The sequence below is a fragment of the Onthophagus taurus genome, chromosome 8 (genome assembly GCF_036711975.1).
Source record: "Onthophagus taurus isolate NC chromosome 8, IU_Otau_3.0, whole genome shotgun sequence".
NCBI lineage: Eukaryota > Metazoa > Arthropoda > Insecta > Coleoptera > Scarabaeidae > Onthophagus > Onthophagus taurus.
This window is the reverse complement of record NC_091973.1, coordinates 9,525,029-9,551,493: the sequence shown is the minus strand read 5'-3', so window position 1 is coordinate 9,551,493 and position 26,465 is coordinate 9,525,029. Positions and strand designations below refer to the sequence as shown.

At 32.8% G+C, this 26,465-nt stretch overlaps 1 protein-coding gene and 1 long non-coding RNA gene across 10 annotated transcripts; both read right to left on the bottom strand.

The window, feature by feature from the left end:
- Positions 1-1,390: 1,390 nt before the first annotated feature.
- On the bottom strand, positions 1,391-18,800 carry LOC111413886 (Adenosylhomocysteinase like 1). 2 transcript variants are annotated; one of them, XM_023045016.2, is made up of 11 exons: positions 18,603-18,800; positions 16,148-16,192; positions 15,356-15,443; positions 15,132-15,281; positions 14,905-15,077; positions 14,655-14,853; positions 2,985-3,135; positions 2,779-2,931; positions 2,551-2,716; positions 2,130-2,497; positions 1,391-2,077 (listed from the first exon to the last, which is right to left on the bottom strand). In XM_023045016.2, the coding sequence occupies exons 1-11, from the start codon at positions 18,699-18,701 to the stop codon at positions 2,071-2,073; spliced, it is 1,599 nt and encodes a 532-aa protein (XP_022900784.1). In that variant the 5' UTR covers positions 18,702-18,800; the 3' UTR covers positions 1,391-2,070. The 2 variants fall into 2 exon arrangements, with proteins under 2 accessions (XP_022900784.1, XP_022900785.1); XM_023045017.2 differs by lacking the exon at positions 16,148-16,192 and having other exon boundaries at positions 18,603-18,799.
- Positions 18,801-22,999: 4,199 nt separating this feature from the next.
- On the bottom strand, positions 23,000-26,117 carry LOC111413895 (uncharacterized). 8 transcript variants are annotated; one of them, XR_011641425.1, is made up of 8 exons: positions 25,813-26,115; positions 25,513-25,589; positions 25,402-25,453; positions 25,297-25,340; positions 24,504-25,232; positions 24,418-24,444; positions 24,046-24,356; positions 23,000-23,982 (listed from the first exon to the last, which is right to left on the bottom strand). It is a non-coding gene; the product is annotated as an uncharacterized lncRNA (long non-coding RNA). The 8 variants fall into 8 exon arrangements; XR_011641422.1 differs by having other exon boundaries at positions 24,504-25,340; positions 25,813-26,117; XR_011641420.1 differs by having other exon boundaries at positions 25,297-25,453.
- Positions 26,118-26,465: the final 348 nt, after the last annotated feature.

The window sequence follows — 26,465 nt, the reverse complement described above, 5'->3', positions numbered from 1 at the left end:
ATAACTGATGCCTTTTGTAAGTTGTAATGCTTTTTGTACATTTTCAGTAATAAAATTGATCTGCTACCAGAATCAATAAGGGCAGGCATACGATGATATCTACCAAACCGGTCTTGTATGTCCAATCCAGCTACAGGTAGAACTACGGTGAGCATGGTATTTGAATGAATAGAATTACTTTTGGATGACTGGTCTTGATAAACCTCTGGACGATCTAAATGCAATAATGTATGATGGCGCTTTTTGCAAGTTCAACAAGTGTTTTTTGAATCGCATTTGCATGTTCAATGTTGGTCTCACAGACAATTTTTGCAAAGATTATGCTTATTGACCTACTCAAATCTTTGTTCTGGCGATTTATCATGAAATTTTCTCACCACAGTTCTGAATAAGTCGTAAAAACTGAACCATGCTTTATAATCTGCGGAAAAAAAGGGAAGGGTGATTTTGTTCAATTTAGGAGAGGCAGCGGTAATATTAAGGTTGGTGTTTTGGATTGCAGCATTGGGATTTTTAATATCACAATAGATTGCCTTGATAGAATAATATGCAGTATCGGCTTGACGACGTACCTGATCGTCAGCATCGAAAACATAGTCTTTAATGAAACCAATAATTTGATTATGATTCTTGGTCTGGATGATCTTTTAACTTGTGCCCGACGCCGATTGTTTCTACCAATGTTAACCCATTGCAGGCCTCGACCGCAAGAGACCTTGGCTACATTTAGATTGAAATGATATTAATTATAAAGCCTCAGCCACAAGCGACCTCAGCTATACTTAAAGCGAAGTGTATTATATCCATTAACTCCAAGACTCTCCCAGATGGTTTAATAGCAAAGATTGTATTTATGAAACCATATGATATTTAGCGAAGTGGGAATCAGCTACCGACGTTGAGGAGATCACAGATCGCAATTACAGACCATAATTTATATTGCTGCACTTTGAAATAAAAATGTATTATTAACAATACCGTATAATTTATACGGTATTGTATATAAGTCAATTTTCAAGACTAATTCAACACTCAAAACATACCATTTTTGCTGTGTAGAAGCTCGTAAAACGTCTAGTGTCTTTAATACTTTTAAATAATTCCTTTTAAATTATTGTTGGAATCCAACTCCATCATACATACATTTTTCGTCATAACCATCTTACGTTGTTCAGATTATTAATCTAAATCCATCAATTTCATCTAAATTACAATGAAAATGAAAAAAGTTTAAAAATAAGTAACATTATATGTTAAAGATCATCTTCATCTACCTCAAGAACAAATCGAAAATGTTCCTTGCCTTGGTTGATGTCGTGAGACAAAAAAATTAAAATGGCAAAAAAATTGGGTACTATTTTTACATGTAAGGGATTGATTGTAACAAACATTTCTTATACAATTTTTTCATGTTTATTGTAACATCATTACAATACTCAATTCAATTTAAAACATTACAAGAAAAAAATTTGAACAAAAAGAATACATAATAATAATATTTAATACTTAATAAAATACTGAACACTTAACAAAAATGAGGTTATTTTTTATTTTCTAAGCAGTATCAACACCCGTTTCCAAATTCTTGACTACCAACCATTCATTTATTTTTTTTGTAGTTTTCAGTTTTAATTGCCGGCTTTAATCACAATACGTTCATTCATTTTGTTTGCACGCTAATTGACTAAATGTTTCAACTAATTGCTAAAAGTAAAACTATCGAATTACTATTGGTGATTTCGTTTTGCTGTAAAACTCACAAAAATAATATTGAGAAAACAAATTAAAATAAAAGAACGCAAAAACAAAACAAAAAAAAAAGTAAATAATCTAATCCAGACTCAATTGACTAAATTCTCCTCCAGAGATGCAGGTACCTTTCAATAATGGCAAGTTTTTTTTTAATTAGGAATTTAAAGCGATCTTTTGATATACATTAAGTCAAAAATTAAATTAATAAATAAAAATTAATACAGTGTATTATTTCCTTTCTACAACCTTAAATGTTTTTTTTTTCACACCATCCTGCCTTCACCATCTAAATTTTTAACGCTATGCTTAACATTTTCACTAATATCTGCAAATTAATTTAGAATTAATTGAGTTAAGTAACTACATGAATTTTTTACCTGTAATAATTTGGTTTAAAAGGCCCTGCTTTATTAAGTCCCATATATTTAGCTTGCTCATCGGATAACTCCGTTAAATGAGCGTCGAACGTTGGTAAATGTAACGTTGCAACATATTCATCCATTTTTTTCGGTAGTAAGTAAACGTCGGATTTATAACGATTTGGTGGCGCATTGAACAATTCGATCAATGCTAAAGCTTGTGTGGCCGATGTAATCGAAACAACAAACGAAGGCAATGTTGAATAACTTAAATTGACCAACCGACCTTCCGCTAATAAAATTATCCGTTTCCCATCGGGCCAAATTACGTGATCAACTTGCGAACGAACCCTTTCCCATGTTAAATCTGGAGTTCGAAGACTATTCTATTAAGAAAAAAAGAGTTAAATTTATTTAATTATAAAAATTGGATACTCACAACATCTATTTCTGTGTTTGAGTGCCCCATATTGCAAACGATACACCCCGATTTCATTTTATCCATATGCTCGCGTGTTATTACATTTTTATTTCCGGTTGCTGTAATTACGATGTCGACGTTGCGGATTACTTCGTTTATTCGCACTACTCTATATCCATCCATACTAAAATTAAAAAAATAATTCAAAATAAGTCACATAAAATTTAATTTTTTGTTAATGCTAACCTGGCTTGAAGAGCACAAATTGGATCGATTTCTGTAATATAAACAATACAACCTAATCCTCTTAAAGCTTGAGAACAACCTTTTCCAACTTCTCCATACCCACAAACGACTACTTGTTTTCCCCCAAACATAATGTCAGTAGAACGTTTTAAACTTAAATATAATTCGATTTTTGCGCATATATTTTAGAAGAAATAAAAAATTACCTGTCAATTATCGATTCGCGACAACTGTATAAATTATCGAATTTAGTTTTTGTTACTGAATCGTTAACGTTCATTGCAGGGACGGTTAATTTCCCAGATTTTGATAGTTGATATAAACGATGGACGCCGGTTACACTTTCTTCAACGATTCCTAAAATAAAATATTTTATTAATATATTAAAAAAACTAAAAAAATATATTAAGTACACAGCGGCATAAAAAACGCATCATCTAAAATGATGATCAGATTTAAAACTGCTATAACTTTTCAACGTATTTAACGCTCGTCAATTTCAGCAATGGTGAATAACAGTAATGCGTGTTTTTTCTTCCTACACTTTGAAGCTTGCTATGAGGATCCACCGACAAAATTAATTAATTTTAAACATAAGGAGTTTGTAGTCTCGTCTGTTCTGATCATTTCTGTTTTTTGTTCAAGTTTCTATTGTTGTTAACACCAAAGTTACAAGCTCTAAAGGAAGCCATGGAAATTAACGAAAACATTTCAGTGACGTTTAGTGTTGTTAACGTCGTTGACTGTTGTTAGGCAAGACAAATGTCTTTCAAGTCTTGCAGAACTTGCCCAGGCAGTGGCTTTGGTGGAAGATGGACGCAGTACTCGTTATGCTGCTCGTGTTTTTGGCTCGATACAGAGTACGGTTTGTCGCGCCATTCAAAATTTCAGCAGACTGGCCTCAATTAGCTCATCAGATGACCTGGGTCAAGCACCACACAACCCCGTGATAAACGATATTGTGATGAACGTGTATTTTATATCAAAACACAATTTTTAAATATATAACAGAATTTTTTTGGGAGCAGGTTTAAACAGAAATTCTTGTGTTTTTAAATTATCAAATTTTGTTTATTTAGATCTTGGTTAACTATGATATCTTTCTTTAATTTATCTTGTTCTTCTTGTAAACTATTTAAATTTTTATGTGTTTCTTCTTTTAAATTTATAATATTATCTTTATTTTCTTTAATTTTATCGGAATACTCATTTATTTGTTGATCTATTGTCGTAATAATTTGAATTGTGTTTTCTTGTCTAATTGTTTCAATCTTTTCGTTAATTTGATACGTTATCTTTCCATCTAGTGCTTTAGTTATACTTTCTATTTGATTATTTAATTGTTGTTCCAATTTTTCAAGATTATTTTTCATAATTATTTCATTTTCTTTTTTAATTATTTCGAAGTTTTCTACTATTAATATTCTATTTTCTTCATTTAGTTTCTTATTTTCGTCTCTCATTCTTTTGTTTTCATCTATTATTTTAGTTATTATTTCTTCATTTATTCTTCTCAAATTTTCTTCATTTATGATTTTCTTCTCTTCATTTAATTGTCTTAGATTTTCTTCATTTATGATTTTGTTCTCTTCATTTAATTTTCTTAGATTTTCTTCATTTATTACTCTATTATTTTCATCTCTTATTTTGTTATCTTCATTTATTTTTCGCATCATTTCCATTATATCATTCATATTTATTTGACTTTTCTCTGCTGTTTCCTTTTTATCGCCACTACTCGTATTAGCTATACTCGAAGTTTGATTCGTTTCGTCGGTATCATCTTTTCTACCTTTCGATGACGCACTAGTTTTTATTTGTCTATCAGCCATTTTCTTGATTTCTCGCCCCACGTTGGGCGCCAAAATTGTGATGAACGTGTATTTTATACCAAAACACAATTTTTAAATATATAACAGAATTTTTTTGGAAGCAGGTTCAAACAGAAATTCGTTAATTCAAAAATCCGACTTAACACTTTTTATGTTTATTTACTACTATCTTTTTTTTTTTGTTTCCATGACTTTTTATTTTTTTATATTAACGCCACCTCTTCATGCTATCATAAGTGATATTATTACAATATATTGTAACTACCATGTTACGAAATCGACATACCACAACAGTTAAGTAAAAAGAAGATTTGAAGAAGCGGGGTTGAAATCACAGAGAAAAGCAACTGGACCATCGTGTTGCTCGATTACAATTTGCAAGATATCATTATCAGTGGACCAATGCAGAGTGGCGAAACGTACTGTTCTCAGATCAGTCGACATTGGGCTTGGACTCTTCAGATGGTCGAGAGAAAGTTGAGGAGAGAAGAGCAGGAGAGCGTTATGTTCAGTGCAACTTCTCTGAAAGAGTACAAAACCAGGAAGGATCTGTAATGGTTTAGGAAGGAATCTGCTTCGAAGCACGTACGGAGCTTTATTTTATCAACGGCATTTCCAGGTCCATTTATAGGTAACAACTTCTTGTTCATGCACGCTCCCATACAGCTCGCATAGTGTCCCAATACCTGGAAGATTTGGATATTAGGGAGACGAGTTAGAGCCCGTGGTGCAGCTACAGAAACGCTAGATGATTTCTGAACAGCGCTAAAAGAGTGGATTCGAAGTATGCCTCGAAGGATGAGTGATACCATTCAAGCGAGGGGAGGAAATACCCGTTATTAACATTTTGTTTGATTTACTTGTCACAGTTTAATTAAATTTCATCGACATCCATAACTTGCTTTAATTTCTGATGGCGCTGCCGAACAAGCTGCGTTATCTTTTAGAGCTTGTAACTTTGGTGTTAACAACAATAGAAACTTGAACAAAAAAAAACAGAAGTGATCAGAGCAGACGAGAAAAGCACAGTTTCCTGAATTAAATGAGTACTTTAACGAAATTGACTGGGAATCAGAACTCGCTGATCGTGATATCAACGACCCTGTTCAAATTTTTTATAACTGTGTTAATACTGCTATACGCCACAAAGTGTTTTCCTACTTGGTTTTCACATAATACCATAAAAGTAATTCGAGAGTAAAGGCGCGCTGTAAATGGAAACTTTTGGCAACCGACTGGACTACCTCACTTTTTCAATTCTAATGAGTCGTGCAAAGTATATAATCCATCATAATTACATATACTCCATGTAATTCAGAAGAGATTCAGATTATTGTCAGAACAGCTGAAAGCAATATCCAATCTGACCCAAAGGTGTTTTGGGCTTTTACTATGTCTAAGAAACGTGCGGATGTAATTCCTTCACGATGTCGTGGAATGGAATTGTTGTCGGTGACGGTGTCGGAGTATACTCATTGCTCGCTGATTTCTTTTCTTCGGTTTTTGTTGATCCTGCTCCAATCCAGCAGAATGTAGATTGTGTGGAAACGGATGCCCTTCCTTTGAATCTGATGCAGTTGACAGAATTGTGATTGAGGAGGCCCTGATGGGCATCAGGGTTACAGACAGTATTGGTACTGATGGTATTCCATCAACTATTTTATTTAATGCTTCATTAATAATGGGTGTCTTTCCGTCATTGTGGAAGCAGGCTTTTGTTCTTCCTATTTTTACATCTGGGGACCGTGATGTTATATCTGATTACTGCCCCATATCTATTTTGCCAGCATTTGGGAAAGTAGTTCATGCACGTCTATTCTTTGCCCTTAAGTCTATAATAATAATAACATTTATGCAGCTTACAAATGTTTTACATGTAATAAAAGAAAATATAAAACAGATAAAGCACCGTCAAGAGAAAAACTATAAATATATACAAAACAAAGAAATGTATATAAAGAGAAAAAAAAATTATATAGTTTACAAAACTAAACATAAGACTCCATCTCCGAAGGTGATAGTTGAAGAAACTCCTCCACGTCATATTTTTTATAGGCAAAGGACATTTATTATATAATTTCACGACTAGGTGATTAGTGCTGGTTTGTGAGATATTAATGCGATGGTAGGGATCTGATAATGTGATTTATAACGGGTTTCGTAGATAGACTTTTTGGAAATGAGGTTTTAGAGGAATGTACGTAAAGAAGACTCCTTAGGATAAAGATAGAGGATAAGGTAAGTATCCTATGTTGTTGAAAAAGTGGTTTGCAACTAGCAGTACTCTTTTCACCTGCTAAGACCCGTAATGCTTTCTTTTGTTGAATGAAAATATCTTTGTCCGCCGGAGAATTCCCCCAAATCAGTATTCCGTACGACGCCCTACTATGAAAGTTGGCAAAGTAGGTTGCTCTAGCAGCCTCATAACCAGCTATAGCCCATATGCGCCTGACCCTAAATATTGCTACAGCCACCCATCTTTGAAGACATTCAAGATGAGACTTGCAGCTTAGGTTTGACGTAACATATATTCCCAGGAATTGAATAGGTTCTTACTCCCGTCCAGCAATTTTAGATGTTAATAATAGTTTTTGCGTCTTTTCCACATTAAGTTTCAAATTGTTGGCCCCAAACCATTCCGCAGTTTCGGCTATAACAACTTCTGACTTGTTTTCAAGTTCAACTCTATCTTTCGACGTTAGCACAAAAGATGTATAGTCAGCATATATATAAATGTCATCAGCTGAGATGTTAATATTATTAGTAACATCCGAAGTTCCACCTTTCCACTCTACACACTGCACTCTATTGTTAAGATAACTACGAATCATTTGATTTGGTAGACCTCTTATACCATAATGTTCCAGTTTATCCAACAGAACTTCATGTTGGACGCAATCAAAGGCCTTTCACAAGTCACAACACAATAATTGAACATCCTCCTTCTCGTCAAACGCACGTGCTACAGCATCAACCAAGCTAGTCTAAAATCAATTGAAGACAATATGGCTTTTTGATGGTCGCTCGTTTGAGAATAACTATATCTTATCTTCTCTGGATGATTCTTGTCAAGTTGATTCATTTTATACGGATTTTAGTAAAGCTTTCGACCGGGTGGATCACAACTTATTTCTATTTAAACTAATTAAGTTTGGTGTTCAGGGGAAACTTTTACAATGGCTTGCTTCCTATCTGAATGCCAGATTGTTTCGGTTAATGTTTTTTTTTTCTAATTCTGAGTCGGTTCCTTCTGATGTTCCCCAGGGTAGCCATCTGGGCCCTTTACTGTTTAATATTTATGTTAACGACATATTTGACGTCGTTAATTATGCCCAATGTTTAATGAATGCTCACCTCTTGATTGTTCTAGACCAGGGATGGCGAACCTTTACGGATCAACGTGCCATTTTCTAAAGAAATGTTTAATGTGGTCATAGACGTGCCATAAAAAATTTTGACTTTGTGATTATTGATTATAATAGTAATAAATACTATCAACTCAAAACTCTTTATTTACAACAACAAAATAGGAACATTTTGCAATGTTTCAATTATACGCGTAATTTAAATAAAAGTAAAATTAGTGTGAGTTCTGTTGTTGTAGATTAGATGACAAATAACATATATTAGGGTTGTAAGATGTTTTTTTAGCAGAATGCATGTTGAACTGGAGTCATCTGTCAAACGGTTTCTAACCGAGTCTTTAATGTTATTTATCTCTGAAAATAATGACTCGCAGGCATAGGTTGATGAAAATATTGTTAAAATAGCATGAGCCAGCTTCCTCAAACAATTAAATGTGTCTGGTAACGCATTCCATATTTTCAGAATTTTGTTATTAGCATTTTCACTTATATTATTTGTCAATTTTTCTGTTTCAATTAATTCTAACTGTTTCCTTGTTTCAATAAATTTTTGAATCCATATTGAACTAGACTGGAAATCAATCAGCTGCATTTCAAATTCTTCAATTTCCAACCAATTCAATTGGGACAAATTCAGTTTATTTAATGACGTCACATCAGGGTACATAATAAGCTTGAGTATTTCCGATAATTCTTTGAACTGAGAAAATCTCGCTGTAAATTCCCTGATTGAGGAATCAATCACAGAAATAAATTCTACAGTAACTTGTTCTTGTGATAATATCGTTCCTGAAAACTTGCAGCTTCATGTTTAACTTATTTAAATGTTTGGCATATGTCTGTAAGAAATATCAATTTTGAAAGCCACATAACATCCAACAACTGTGGGTATTCTTCAACTTTTCCCTCATTTTGCAGAAACAGTCTGATTTCTTCAAAGCAATCAACAAATCTTTGAAGTACGTTCCCGCGACTCAACCAGCGAACATTATTGTACATCAGCAAGCCATTGTACACCGAGTTGACTTCATCTAACAAAGCATCGAACTTTCGCCTGCTTAAAGCCTGCGACGAGATGAGGTTGATTATTTTTGTGACTACCGTCATTACATTACCAAGAGATGTTAAACCACTCTTAGCATACAAGGCTTGTTGGTGAATGATGCAGTGGAATTGAAGAATCGAATGCCCTACGTCTGCTTGAAATAAACTTATTATATATTATCTGGTTTCTGTCTGAAAGATTCAGTTGTTATCCTTACACCAAAACTAATACTTTGACGTTTCCAGAAAGATATTTTATTCTTTTGTTTAAACTTAAAATTGATTACGTTACATGAAATTTTATAACCTACTTAAAATCTATTCAGACAAAATCCAAAACAATTTCTAGCGATTCTTCTACGAGTGAACATGGCTTTTTAGTTTGTCCACATAGTTCTTAAGTAGGGTACAGTTTCTCTACCTATTTTTGGATCACTCAGTATACAATATACTTGTGTCCCTCAGAAGTGACTCACCCCATATTTTTTTTATTATTAGTGATATAAGAAAACCATTTGGAATGCATAATTAGGCTGTTAAAACGGATTATTACGACATGAAATCATTTTCTCTCTTTTCTTTTAAAACAAATTTAATACAATTGTTAATTTACACTATTATTAAAAAAGAACCACTGACTAAAACATAGCAGTGATCACTGCTCCAGAAATAGCAAATCAAGAGAGACATAGCGTAATTTATACTATTAACCTAGCTACTATGCGTCAAAAGTTGTAATACATTTTCCAAAGCTACTAAAATGTTATAAAATAACGAAAATATTTTTTTTTTCAAAAATTATAAGCGATCGTGAAAATTTCTTCAAGTAAAAGTTATGTGAAATTATGCTGTCTACAAAATTGAAGAAAAAAAATTATAGATTGAAAAAAATAGCGCAATTAGTACTCACATCCGGTATAACCGGAAGTACAAAAAGAATGATTTCATGTCGTAATAATCCGTTTTAACGGCCTAATTATCCGTTCCAAATGGTTTTCTTATATCACTAACAATAAAAAAAAATATGGGGGTGAGCCACTTCTGAAGGACACCCGGTATAGTAGTAGCATATACAGTATGTCCCCGGATCGAGTTACAAAGAAGAAAACAAATTTTGTTACTGATTTTTCAAACTTATCTCTGCATAAATAATGCGTCGGATATGTTCAAATTACTAAATCGCATGAATTTTATACTCTAACTATAAAAGTTAACTAATTATTCCAATTTTTATGTAAAAATTTTACATAACAATTGGACTTTTTTCTAAATTGAAAATTGAAATTGAAGTTCAATTTATGATATGTAACCATAGAAACCATAAAACTTACAACTTATGTTGGTGAGATTAAGTCTTTTCATGCGATGTTAACCGTGAAAGAGAGAATTTATTTAGTACTGTACTATGGTACTAGTGAATCATGTTTTCGTGTAGTTATACAAAAATTCTAGCAAAAATATCTGGACACGAGAATATCTCATGTGGAGCTCGCAAACTAATGACAAAAAAATTGGAAACGGGTTCTGTATCATCCATAGAGGCAGACAAAGAAACTAAATGAGGAAGACGCTGCCTTTCAGATAGCTTTTCAACAAATAACATTATTTCTTCTCAGCATTGTCGTTATTGGAGCGATGTAAATCCAATTAGCCTTAAATTTTATACGGTCAATATACTTTCAGTAAGACAGTTGCCTAGCTTGCCAGTCACACATTGTACCAAATGGTTAAATTTACAATTTCGTCAAAAATAGATTGAACGAAATGGTCTTATTTGACCATTTCGGCCAGCACGTAGTCCTGATCTTACAATTATGGTTTTTTATTTTTGGGGACGATTGAAACAAATTGTTTACAATGAACCATTACAAGATGATGCAGAACTATTAAAACTAAGAATAATTAATGCGATAGAATCTCTACCACTGGCGGAAATTCGTATTTCTTATAAAGAATTTAGAAATCGTCTTCAAATGTGTGCCGAATTGGGAGTGAATTTGTTTGAATGATGCAGAACTATTAAAACTAAGAATAATTAAAGCGATAGAATCTCTCCCTGGCGGAAATTCGGAAATTGCTCTTTGCTTTAGTTTTTTCCTTAATTTTATTTGTATACAACTGGTTGTTTGTGGTACAGTGTTATTGGGTTCGACCTGTTTCTGTACCTACATGAGATAAATAAATAAATTTCTTTTGTCGGTGCACCCCACAGTAAGCTCCAAAGTGTAGGAAGAAAACACGCATTGGCGTTATTCACCATTGCTAAAATTGAAGAGAGCCAAAATGGGGAAGGCCTACAGAAATATTTTCAAAGGGTAGACCTATCAAATAAAAAAACCTTATGCACTAGAGCAATACCTTCAATAGTTATTGCAGTTTGCTACTCGAAGACGTCCGATATTGTTCATGATATAAGAAATAATCTCGGCCGACTTCGAAGACGTCGGCCGCCGCAAGTATCACGAACAATACTTAGGGTGGCCGACGTCTTCGAAGTCCCAAGTATCATGAACAATACTTAGAACGGCCGACATCTTCAAAGTCTGCAGAGATTATTTCTTCAATTAACTTCAAGCAGGTTAAACTTAGTTTCATGCTCCGTATGTCAAGTGATACGATTAACTAGTTTATGGAAGCAATAATATATAATAATATTGTTCGTGATATAAGAAATAATCTCGGCCGATTTCGAAGACGTCGGCCGCCCCAAGTATCACGAACAATACTTGGCATACGGAGTTTGAAACCAAGTTTAACCTGCTTGAAGTTTATAGAGGAAATAATCTCGGCCGACTTTGAAGACGTCGGCCGCCCCAAGTATCACGAACAATACTTACAAGGGAAGTATCAGAACTGTCCCTCACCGATTTTGTTGAAATTTGGTACAGCGATAGTATGGCCAAAAATAAGGTTTACATATTTTTTTATACGTGCTAATAAAGCCCCTGGGGCGAGTTATAAGGGTTGGAAATCGGGGCGAAATACATATATTCGCTTATAGGCTGAAAACGAAAATAGCTATCGAAATGTGGTAAATGTAAACTGATATTCATTTTCAAAGAGCTTTTCAAAGTTACGGGGTGTGATAGATAACCCCCTTCCTTAAGAATAATGTGATAAACTGTTACACTTTTGAACAATATTTTGAAGAAAACCATTAATTAGATGTAAATTAAGATTTACGCGGTAAAATAAACCCCATAGGACATTAAGGGGTGGCTGGGGTTAACTACCCTAACCACCTCAAAAATTATTCTTTTTTTCGAAAATTGTTTGTCGATTTTTTGCAATTTACTACGATGATTTTTTTATACGTTAGGTAGTACTATTGTAAGAACTTACAAGGGTTAGAAGTTTGGGGTAGAAACTATATTTTCGCTAATAACTTTCGTACTCCTACAGAAAAAGCTCCTATTTCCCAAACACCGGACCGAAATCATTACTATTACTGGATTCTTGGAGTGGCCACTGTCCTGAAATTATTAGTGAAGTTACTCCATCGGAGGTTAAGTTTAAATATTTGTCCATACCTGCAGGGACAACAGGTCAAATTCAACCCCTGGATGTATTTGGTTTTAGAATATGGAAAAATTTCATTAGAAGATTTTCTGATCAAGTTATTCTCTACCAGTACGATGTCAATTTGCATCAGCGAGATAACATTTTAAAATTGCAATCCTTAACGCATAACCCCAGTTGTCTCCCCCACGATTTATTAATGTTTTTAAATACGCCTAGTTTGCATCTGGATATATAGAGGAGAGACCAGAACAGTTTGAAAATCCCGTGGAGGTTTGCTTTTCCAATGAAAAACCTACGTGCGATATCTGTGGAGATATAGCTGTTATAACTTGTGCATGGTGTGAACAATCGTTGTGATTAAAAGATTTTTTCCATGATATTCATTATTGCCAACAATATATTGAATAAAAAAAGTAAAAATAAAGACATTAAATTAATAATGTAGAATACAATTTGTGATAGTCAACAATTCTTCTGTCAGTTACTTTTTAACTCATTATTAATAAATATTTATAGTATAATTATCCTAATCTTTGTGTTATTTAAATAGAATAAGGATAAAAAAGCTTTTTCTGTAGGAGTATGGAAGTTATTAGCGAAAATATATTTTCTACCCCAAACTTCTAACCCTTGTAAGTTCTTACAATAGTACTACCAAACGTATAAAAAAATCATCGTGGTAAATTGCACCAAAATCGACAAACAATTTTCGCAAAAAAGAATAATTTTTGGGGTGGTTAGGGTAGTTAACCCCAGCCTCCCCTTAATGTGGTATAGGGTTTATTTTACCGCGTACATCTTAATTTACATCTAATTAATGGTTTTCTTCAAAATATCGTTCAAAAGTGTAACAGTTTATCACATTATTCCTAAGGAAAGGGGTTATCTATCATACCCCGTAACTTTGCAGGGGATGATCAGAGGCATATAAGAAAAAACACGTCATTAATATTTTTAAATGTACTATAAGGACACATAATATCGCCAAAATCGACAGGGTAGTTTTTAAAATATTCCAAAAAACTAGGGGTAGTTTACCCCCTGAAGCCTTCAGATATATATGTGATATATCAATGGAAAGCTCTTTGAAAATGAATACCAGTTTACATTTACCACATTTCGATAGCTATTTTCGTTTTCAGCCTATGAGCGAATATATATATTTTGCCCAGATTTCTAACCCTTATAACTCGCCCCAGGGGCTTTATTAGCACGTATAAAAAAATACGTAAACCTTGTTTTTGGCCATACTATCGCTGTACCAAATTTCAACAAAATCGGTGAGGGACAGTTCTGATACTTCCCTTGTTAGAGTGGCCGACGTGTTCGAAGTCGGCCGAGATTATTGCTTCCATACTACTATTACTAACATATAATAATAACATGGAAAACTAAAAGTGAAAGAGAGCAATGTTAATAAAGCCGGATTTATATTTGTCTGACGTGTCATGTGGTGACACGTCAGAACGGTATCGGTTGAATACATTTACTATGGTGAGATTCATATTTGTGTGTCGCAATGTGTTGTGGTGCCTTGTGTTGTGTCGCATCAGCAGCGATCCCGATGTCCGTCAGAGCAGTGGAGTGGGAAGTGACGCATAACGACCGATCAGACAAGTGTACACCTGTCTTATGACTCGTCAGATTTGCGTTTCTTCTTTCTTTCAATATTAAATTTAATTACATTTAACATTATCAACATCGCTCTCAAGCTCTTTAACCAAGCCGTGAAATTCTCCTTTAGCGTCTTTCTTTCTGTTCACTGGATGAACCCAATATCTTCTCGCTTTTTCTTTTTTTAGAAGAGTTGTCAGTACCATAAAATGAATATATTCTTCATAATCTGAATCAGAAGATTCATGGGAAAACATTATAGACCCACGTATGAACTCTCTGAGTGCTACGACTGTATTGATTCAAAATATCGCCAGAGTGCGTCAGAACACAACATATAAATGTGAACACTAACCATTACGTCAGAGCGCATCACGACACAAAACGTCAGACAAATATAAATCCGGCTTAAGAATAAAATTTGCTACAACTTTTCTTCTAAAAGTTTTTTTGGTAGTCTGCTCCGAATTCCAAGTTTTAGTTTTTTCTTTATTATTACCTTTGATCATTTTAAACATTGCCGGATATTTCTTAAGCATTAAATGTGTCGCATCTCCACCGTCATCTAAAATCATATTGGGCTGCCAATTTTCAGCGTTTACACATTTATCGATACACCACCAAAAATCTTCTTCCGTTTCGGATCTCCACGCAAATATTGAAAATCCAGCTTCTGCCAAAGCAGCGGCAACTTCATTCTAATCAAATAAAACTGTGGTTACATTTAATTACATAAACATATAACGTACCAATGTAGAATAAATATTACAAGCCGCCCAACGAACGCTTGCTCCCAAAGCGCTTAAAGTTTCAATTAAAACTGCTGTTTGGGCGTTGATGTGAGTACAACCAATAATTCTGGCGTTTTTTAAAGGTTTGTCGTCCCCAGCGCGTTTCCGTAAAGCCATAATTCCGGGCATTTCTAAAATAAATTTTATAAAAATTTTTATTGTATTAAATAATTAATAATCTTTACCTTGTTCAGCTATATCAATTTCTCTACGTCCAAAAGCATGTTGAGCTATGTTACGAACACAAAAATCTGAAAATCCCTTCGAATTCTTCTGCACTTTTTCTCTCGGAGATAAACCATCCTCATCATCGCTACTTGTACCGGAACAAGAAGCTAAATAATTACAAAAAAAGTTTTAATAAAACATTAAGCGATGGTTTGAGTGTTTAAAAGAAACTTTAAGTTACTTGTACTGTAAGAATCTGTAGAAGAAGCTGAAAGCGACCTGCTTCGATACCTGCTCGATTTTTTTAGTGCGCTTGAACTCTTGGCGTCCTAAAAAAAGAAAAAAATCATCATAAAAGTATCAATAAAATTAAATCGACTTCATAACTTAAAAAAAAATAATAATTCAAATAAAAACTTTACGAAGTTATAAAAAACAACATAAAAATAAGCGATCAATCTATAAACGGTATAAAAACCTTTTTTCTTTCGGTTTTTATGGGTGATTATTTTAAATCTTGTGTGAAATAGACGTTAATCCTATTTTATTTCATTCGATATTTTGAATTATTTCGTTTGAGAATTATAAAAGCACTTTAAAACTCGTTGGGATTAATTATAATTTATGTGTTTCGTTGATAAAAAAGATTATATCATACTTATCTTAGATAATAAGTGAACAATTAAAACTGAAATAGAATGAAATAGGATGAACGTCTGCCATGAACCGGTTTTAGTTAAAAATTGATTAGTTTTAATTAAGCAGCTAAAACATAAAAAAATAAGAAATCTTTTTGTAAGCCCTTTAATGTGCATAAAACAACAAAAAAATAGATCCAATAATTCGTGTAGATATACAAAAAAACATACACTCCTACTAAGAAAAATTACAAAAGTAAGCGTTAATAAATAAATGTTTGTACTCCAAAAAGTAGTTTAAATGTATTGAGTGAAATAAAAAATGTTGTGTAAATTCTTTTTCTTCTAAATAAAGACCGCAGTGGTAAAGCATACATATTGCACATGTATCTTACCAACTTGGATCTTTGTCCAACGAAAGCATTTGTCTCTTCCAGACCCTAAAATAAATATTTTCAGATTCAATTCAAACTTACAAATCCCTAAATCACTGAGTTAATTAAAACATAAAAATCAACAATTCTTAGAAAAAAACTTATATAACACAGCACGAACAACAACAATAAAACGACAAAATTGTTACTGGAAAAATTGCTTCAGTAAGTTAAAAAATAACTTGCGTTTATAAACATACTTTTATATACACATGATTGATCAATTTTATTTTGGCACAACCATATGTTTTTCTTGAGTGTAGCAAAACAACCTTCATACAGAAACGCTAATTATATTTATTTTTATACAGGTGGTCCAGATAATTCACTACGTTTATTCTAAAATCATCCGGTAGAGGCGTTATTCGCTAAATTAAGTTTTAAAAAATCATATCTCAAAAAATAATTGAGATATTGATTTGATTTAAAAACCATTTTAAAGCAAAATTTAATTAATATTTAATGTACAAAAAATAGTTTTTTATTTCTATTAATTTTGACGTAGTGAATTTTTTAATTTACCTCTACACCCACTTTGATATGTTATTATTAATACCAAATTTAAAAAAATCATATCTTCTAAAATAAGTGAGATATCAATATGATTTCAATAAATCCCGGTGATATAATTTTTTAATTCGGCTCTATCATCAAATTGATGAAAATGCAATTTAAAATGTAGTATCTCAAGAACGAATTGAGATATCATCATAATATAAAAACCGTTTTGAAACAAAATTTAATTAACATTTTATGTACAAAAAATAGTTTTTTATTTCTACTAATTTTGACGTAGTGAATTTTTTAATTTACCTCTACACCCACTTTGATATATTATTAATACCAAATTTAAAAAAATCATATCTTCTAAAATAAGTGAGATATCAATGTGATTTAGAAAGCAATTTGTAGCAAATTTAATCTAGTTTTCATCCCCCAAAAATAATTTCTTTCGATCTATAAATCCCGATGATATAATTTTTTTAGTTCAACTTTCTCAAGAACGAATTGAGATATCAACGTGAAATAAAAAACATTATAAAGTAAATTTAAGTAATGTATAAAAAATCGTTTCTTTATTTCTATTAATTATGTCGTAATTAACTTTTTAATTCATCTCTACACCCACTTTGATATGTTAAAATTATTAATATCAAATTATAAGAAATCATATCTCCTAAAATAAATGAGATATCAACATGATTTTAAAACCAATTTGTAGCAAATTTAATCTAATTTTAATCCCCCAAAAATAATTTCTTTCGTTCCATAAATCCCGGTGATACAATTTTTTTAATTCAAATTTCACCAAATTGATGTAAGTGCAATTTAAAATGTAGTATCTCAAGAACGAATTGAGATATCATCATGAAATAAAAACCGTTTTGAAGCAAATTAATTAATATTTGATTTCTATTAATTATGTCGTAATCAATTTTTGAATTCATCTCTACACCCACTTTTATATTTTAAAATTATTACTACCAAATTATAAGAAATTATATCTCCTAAAATAAATGAGATATCAACATGATTTAAAATATATTATCTCAAGAACGAATTGAGATATCATCATGAAATAAAAAACGTTTTGAAGCAAATTGAATTAATATTTATTGTATAAAAAATCGTTTCTTTGTTATTATAATTTTCGTTGTGAAGATTTTTTAATTCATGTCTTCATCAACATTTTCTTAAAGAGTCTCGATTTTAGCGCCTCGGCCGCAGCGAATATAATAGTATTACCATCTCCGGGTAATAAAATAATAAAATGTTTAATGAAACGAAATAGTATAATAAAAAATAAGCTTGTTATGAACAAGACAGGAAATTTTGAAATTTTTTAATTGTATTTGATAAGAATATATTTATCAACATTTATGGATTATTCATATATTATTCACGTATGAATAAGTAAATATGAATATAATTTAGATAACATAGTTTTAAACCGACAAATATGCAATAAATTCATATTAAATTTATTTAATTGTCGGTTGGCTATTGTGATTATGTATAACTTGAAAATAAATTTTTGATGGCGACTTTCGATAAAAAAACACTAACTAACTTTAAACCGTTATTACAAAAGAATCAATAAATATAAATTAACATGCAACATCACGTAAGAAAGTGAAAAATAGCACATTTTAAATTATTATTTCTACTTGTATGGATTAAATGTTACGAATTCTTTAAAAAGCGGTGTTTTTCTCAATTTCTATGAAATATAAGATTTTTAGTTGAAGATCTATGAGACACCTGTATATCTAAATATATACATATATAATGCGTAAATTAATATTAAATTTTTTACCATATTTATCTCATTTAAGTTAAGATATATACTTTTTAAAAGGTAATTATTTTCCTAAAAAGTAATAAAAAATATATATATAGGTGACCAGAAACGAACCTTAGCAGCGGAAGCGGGGTCGGTGACGGGACTGTCAGAGACGGCATTCAGATTTGTTTTTGGGGCCAAAATCGTGTGGATATCCGTCGTTTCGGACATTATTCGCCTTTTACCCAAAAAAATTAAAAGATCATCAAGCGCACTAAAAACGGCCGCACTTCACTCCGCTGACATCCGCTCAGGCGACTGAATGTAGCTATTTATTCGACTCTATCTATAATAAGCAACTATATTCGCATCGAAATCGAAACGATTACAACGCCACCATTTTTTTTCTTTAAACCATTCAAGAAGGATTCAGCCGAATTTTACACGAAATCTACATTATCGACTTTTACAAAGTAACATTTTTATAGCCACTTTTTTAAATTTAAAAATAAATTAATAAAAATCATCCTTTTAATATCAGCCGTATCAGGTTTTTTTCCCTTAAATCAGAGTACGATAATGTCCCAATTCCCGTATTGGCAGAAATACTGTCTCAGCTTGGAGTACCTAATCCAATCATAAAGGTAATATTCACTTGACGCTGTGATATTCAAGGCGGGCTGATCATAGATAAATGTGTGGATTCGCTCAATGAGGCTCAGAAATCTTAAGTGTATCTGTTTCAAAGCCAAATCTTGCCATCACCTAGCCATGGTCTTCACTCGTAAAAGAGGGCCGCTGGTGCTGCAAAAATAACGGATATTTTGAAGCCGGTGGCGTCATCTAGATGGGGAGGAGATCCCTTAACTTTGAGAATATTATACAGAACGCTGATACGGTCCAGACTGAAATTCCGTCTCTTCCATTCTTCAGACTGGATCTGCATAATAATAATAAAAAATCTGCATAACCCGCTGATAATGATGCTGAAGAGGTCCTCTCATAATTAAGAGTTATTGGGAGAAGACGTTAACCTCAATCAGAGCATGAGACATATCACTTTTACATTACCATATAACCCGATTTATCCCCCATTTAAGATATTCTCTAACATTTCCATTTAGAGGAATATAGCGAAGAGCACCTCATTTGTTGGAACTAATGATATGTTTATGGATTATGTATTCTCTTCAACCCACAATATAGAAATATATTGAGAAATTATAAACCCAGTAAAATGGAACACTATTTCCTTATCTCCATTATGGAAGAATTTAACTTTTTGGTCATCAATGGACAAGGAATGGTCCTATGCTGAGTTCCATCCCACTACAGAATTTGTGGAAAAAAAGATGCGGATTAAAGCACCTATTGACGTTATTGACACATACCCCGGTCACAGAGTGGAACGAAGACTGAAAACTATCGAGCTCAAGCTCCCTGTTCAAACAGGGAGAGGTGGTATGGTATGATTTGAAGGATTCCCATATATGCCAAAATACTTTTACACCATAATTAATCTTCAAGATAAGGCAAAGAGATTCTCCTAACTGAGACTTGGAGATCGGGGATGTTATTTTTTATTTTCTCGAATGCCATTTGTTTGATCGTTGAGACTTAATGGAAAAGATGAACAATGCGGCTTAGCTGACGCAGTAGATGTGAGGTATGTGAGGTAAGTTGATATGATGACTTTGACTACAAGATTTACTTAGATTAAAAACTAAAGTTAGTGTTTTTTATGTTCCAGAAGTATTACCTTTCGCTCCCGTCTGGGGCGTTCTGGTATCCTTTGTGAATAGAGTATTAGCCCCCAGACTCGAAAAGAGTTTATTATGTGTTAAGTTTATGAATTGTTGCAGATGATTTTTGGACAAATATGTCCAGACGTCTTTCTCCATCAGTGTTAGTACTTACGGTATAGTTGATATTATTAAAAAAAATTGTACAACTTCGAACTTGTTTCTGAAGAAGGTTGCATCCGAAACGTCAAACATTTTTTCAAAAAACGCACGGCTTAACCCGAAAAATTCTAGTTCTAGGTCTAGTGTTAGTTCTTGTGATAGTGCTAGTGTTAGTTCTAGTTTTAGGTTAATTAATATCGGCCGTGAAAGCCTTCGTCCTTATAAAAATTGTACAATTTTGACATTTTGTGATTTATGCTATATCACTACACATTGGTGATAGATAAATATAAAATAATTATGGATTATGAATTCTTGATGCATTAGGAATATTTTTATCCATTACGTCATTCTCTATCGATGTTAGTACTTACATTACATTACATAATTGCATATCGGGTAAGCGGACCAACCAACCTTGCACCGCGACCCTAAGGGTTTATTGTAATTCTTAACGAAAGTTAATACCTTGTTTGGTGAAAAGTCATTCAGGTCCTTTGGGGAGATAAACTGTGACCAAAAATTGAGATTGTGATACGATTAAAAGCAGGGCAGTGGCATGAAACATGCTCAACCGTCTCCTCGTCCTCCGCACATAGTCGGCATTCAACATCGTCGGCCAACCAGTTGAGGTGTAATTTTCGTCGGCAGTGCCGAGTAAAGACACCCATCAGAACTTTAATGATGCTACGAGCAAGTACTAAAATATTCTCGGGTTTGACAGTGGCGATGTTAATAAACACGTTAGCATGTCTCCACCATGCTCCATGGACCAGGAGAACTGGTCCACAGTAGACGAAGCCTTTCTTCAGCCCACAGTCTAATCCTATGTTTGGCCATTGCAAATGATACACCAACTACTGGCCCCATAAACGCATTAACGCTTCTCTCTCGTGCTGGCTCATCTGTCGCTTCATTGCCAGCAACCCCCGAGTGACCTGGGACCCAGATCAGAGAAACTCTGTTATCACAACTCAGTGTGTTTAATGTTCTTTTATGGTCATTAACCAAAGCCGACACCGTTTTCACGGCCTGTAGCGCCTGGAGAGCGGCTTGACTATCTGAGAAAAATCGTATTGTCATGTTCTTCACCCTTCTCTCAAGAAGTTTTTTAGCACCCATGTCAATAGCAAATACTTCCGCCTGGAACACAGTACAGTATGTACCCAGGCTGTAAGCTTGCTTAATCCGAGGTGTCATTGTTAGCAAAATATTAGTGCTTATAATGTCTTCCACAGCCCATTGGTAGGACATGTCGGAACAGTTTTTAGCATATTGCTTAAATCTGTAAATGGTAGTTCTAGCCACTTTCTCTATATGCAAATGCAAAAAAAGAGATAGTCCAAGCAGAACATCCATTGCTAGAGTTTTCGTTTTACTTATCGCACTAGAGATTGCCAATCCAGCTACTGGTTAAATTCGTGAAAGCTTACCGATAACTGAAATCTGTCGGACTTTGCTATAGCAGGCTGCTGCTCCATACGTGATCATAGATCCCCAATTTTTTACTACGACAAGTCCACAAGGATACTCTAGCTTTGTGAAAAACTCCCTGCAAATGTTCATTCCATGACAAGATTTTGTCTAGGATTGCTCCTAGATATTTGACTTCCTTTGAGAAAGGAATTTCTTCACCATGGATAGTTGGGCGGCTTAGTCCATCCACCTTTCGTCTCCTGGTGAAGGGCACAACGATTGTCTTTTGCAGGTTTATCGAGAGATTCTCTCCCTTACACCAAGCGCAAATGGTATCTAGGGTCCTGGAGGACTTTGGATATCCTCGACAAACAGGTGCCACCGTGGTGTGAACTAGAAACTATTCTACTATAAAGCATATTGCGGATCCAACCCGCTATAGTTGCTTCAACTCCCGTGTCAACAGCAGCTCTTTCAAGGGATTGTGGTATTGCGTCGTTGAACGCACATTCTATATCCAGAAACGCACAAACCAACATCTCTTTATCCTGGAGCGTTCTGGATACTCTACCAACAGTTTTAGTACTTAGGTTATAATTGATTTTATTAAGAAAAATTGGCCAATTTTGACATTTTGTGATTTATGCTATATCACCAGAAACTGAGGATAGATAAATATGAAATAAGTATGGACTATGATTAATCAAGAAGTAACCAGACATTGTTAATAAACTGCTGGCTCAGCGTTTTTAGCGCCATCTATTAGCACGTGTCCCCTAACAAATGAAATCATTATATATGTAGCGTTATTTTTAAATTATATCTACAATTACTTTCTAATGTACACCGAGAAAAATGCTGTGAAATTTAGTTATATAACTGCAAAACTATAATGAATCTATTGTACTTATAAGATTTTTTTTGTATAAAAATCATAGTAAAACATAAGTATAATAGATTTTAATTTTACAGTGATATAGCTGTAAATTTCACAGCATTTTTCTCAGTGTATATCAGTTTTATAAGTACAAATGTAATAAAAAAGTGAAAACTAACTTTTGTGTAAAAACATAAGTTAATATTTTCTTTTCAGTTCGACTTGTTTTAATGCATTTAATTGGAGGTTATACTGAAATTTCATCAAATGCATTAAGTAATGTTGAAGGTGTTGGAACATATTTGGGTATATAAAAAGAATAATACACCATAGTAAGTAAAAAAATATTATTCAAATAAGTACAAATAAAAACATATAAAAAAAGCATGCATAGTATAAGGTAAAAAAAAAACAATGATGATATACATATAATAAAAATTTCATGTGCACCTTTATGATCTGTTTTTTTTTTGTAAGCTATGATCTTGAATGTAAATATGGTCCTTACAACATTTGGTGCGGACATCTTTGCCATTAAGAATCCCATTTACACCATTTGTCCAGTTAAAAATACAAAAAATTAAAAATTCATTTAAAATGTTGTTGATAACATCTTCTGTGTGTTCACAAAGTGTGAGTTAAAGTTGAAAAAACTTTTTCAGAACATACTCTGGGTACTAAATGTAAAATAATATTGTAGGAAGTATATAATCCTTGAATAAAATTTTGTGTGCAATACATTAATTTGGACGCCAGGGGTGCCAAATCATGCCACTATTGAATTGTATTGGTAGATAAAATGTTCTTTTTGCAAATTTTGCAATATGCGACATATTGTTGGAAATGCAATTTTTATAGAATGAGGAGTACGTTCTTTTTCTGCTACATCAAATGAAAGGAATTGATTAATAATTTAGTACCATCTTTATTTTCACAATTGGCACCTAGCGAATGACTACTGACTAAAATATTAATCAGCAATATTTTGAAATTTTCAATAAAATTTACTGCAGCCCGATTGACGTTTCGTCCAGAATATTGCCTCATTTGTCCAAAGAAATTCGCTAATGAATCCTGATTAATAGTCGTGTTTTTAAACTTGAAATACCATACTTTTCTTGATTTGATTCATTGATTTGAAAATGCCTTCCAAACTGTTTAATGTAACAATCCAGTTCTTGATAGATGGTGGTGTTGATCTGCTGCCTTTTTTGTCTACAAATTTCATTGTAGACCAGATCTTTTTAGCATTCTTCCAAAAATGGAAATTTATTATATTCATCCAGTTTTCTTCCATCTGCACCAGTTGTAGTACCTGCGAAGTTCAAAATACAATTATCATTCTATAAATATTACCAAGAACGGTTGTATCTGCTACCTGATCATACAAATACTACCATAACTGAAAGTTTGGCTACCACACGACACGTTCATGACATGTATTTTTCCAGGAATTACAGAGGCATCTTTTAATTTTGGAATGGCACGAATTTCCATTTGATGGATTGTCAATGTAGTATGCATCCAATATGTGTTGCCATTTTGCAGTGAATTGTTATTAATTAAATTAAACGGTTACGAACACCTTTTAGCAAATGTGGTGGATCATAAATATGGAAATAAGTTTTGTTTTTTATTCTGTAGTTTCAATTTCTTGCAATACACCTTTTTCCTCATCTTCAAAAGAAACTGTAAATGTTGAAGCAATTAAAATAACTAGTACATTATGGGATAGCATTCTTCGAGGTACCTGGTCCTAATGTAATTGATTCAGCTTCTATAATTTTTATAATAGCATTAGTATAACTGGTATAAGAATAAAAATTAATAACTTACCCATTAATATTTCATTTTGCGTTATTGACGATGCACTTGCATCCATTGTGGAGGTTTGTTTGGATGTATTTAACATTGTAGTATCTGTAATTATGTAAAGTGTGTTAATTAATTATCGTATCCGACGTCATCATTGCAAGATGCAACCAATATCACAGTATTGGTATTGCAATACGCAAATCGCATATTCTATTATACTGATATTGGTTGCATACTTGCAATGATGTGTCGCTGTCTCATGTACGCCGATGACCTTAAAATATTCATGCCTATAAGGTGTCTAAACGACTGTGACAAACTGCAGAGCGACCTTGATGATTTGTACAGGTATTGCTTTGATAACTACCTTACACTTAACGTCTCTAAATGCGCAATAATAACTTTTACAAAGAAGCAGAATTACATTATACATAACTATTTGCTTGGTGATGATGTCCTACATCGATCCTCGTCCGTTCGGGACCTTGGTATTACACTTGATCAGAAGTTGACTTTTAATTTGCATATTGAGGGAGTGGTGAATAGAGCGTACAGAAGCTAGGATTAGGAGTAGTCCATTGTTCTTCAAACCCAATTATTTCTATAGTATATTTATTAAAAAAATAAATGAGAGTGAATCTTCATTTCATTCTATATCAAAGAGCAGCATTTGTCTTCAGGTTGTAGATCATTGGTCACACTCCTTATTCTTTCAAAAAGGGGGTTAATATACCTGGTTGTACAGGATCTCTAGATAATAGAGTACTCATAGTTTTAGCACTAGGTAGTGCAAAAAATTTTGACTGTAACTTACTTCAATTTCTTGCAATACACCTTTTTCCTCATCTTCAAAAGAAACTGTAAATGTTGAAGCAATTGAAATAACTAGTACATTATGATTTAACACATTTTATGTTACAATATTAATTTATCTTCATCTGGCATGGTTATTGATGTACTTGATTCAGCTTCTATAATTTTCATAATAGCATTAGTATAACTGGTATAAGAATAAAAATTAATAACTTACCCATTAATATTTCATTTTGCGTTATTGACTTGCATACATTGTGGAGTTTTGTTTGGATTTATTTAACAGTGTAGTATCTGTAATTATGTACAGTGTGTTAATTAAATATCCGACGTCATCATTGTAAGTATGCAACCAATATCACAGTATTGGTATTGCAATACGCAAATCGCATATTCTATTATACTGTGATATTGGTTGCATACTTGCAATGATGACGTAGGGTATGATAATTAATAACACAGTGTATGTTAAATTTATTTACTAAATCATAATACCTATTTTATAATTTATACATACTGTTTATAACCTGTAGACTTGATAAGAACCTCTGCCTTCGTAAAATGTACCACAAGCTTCAATCCACTTTTCAAATCTTGGCACATTTGATGTCTTGTCCTTAGCCGGCTACAGAACACGCACGTAACTTCATTTTTTATCAAAGTTCACAATAAATAAATTTAACTTTAGCATTCAACACAAACCAATATAAACAAAAACATGTGATAAACATAAAACATAACCTTATTAATAGTAAAATACATCGCCGGCAAAACAGGTCTTTAGAATGTAGCGACCATCAGAGCCACCGTGTGGTGCGTGCCTGAACTATGTGTGACGTCACCATAATATAAACAAATCCTATTTTAGTCGCCTTCGTATTCAAGTAAATTGTACACGAAATCTACATTATCGACATTTACAAACATTTTTATGGCCACTTTTTTAAATTTAAAAATAGGATTAACCTTTAATGTTTAAGAAGAATTAATTTATTTCATTTCGTTTAAATGAGATTAATAAATAAAAAAAGTAAGCGAAATATCGTTTATAACAAACGTGTTAAAACTTGTTGTGTTATTAAATCGTTTTAGCTTTCATTTTTGTGATGATAATAATAATAAACGTATAAATATAACAAATGTAATGTTGATAAATAAATAAATTCGAAA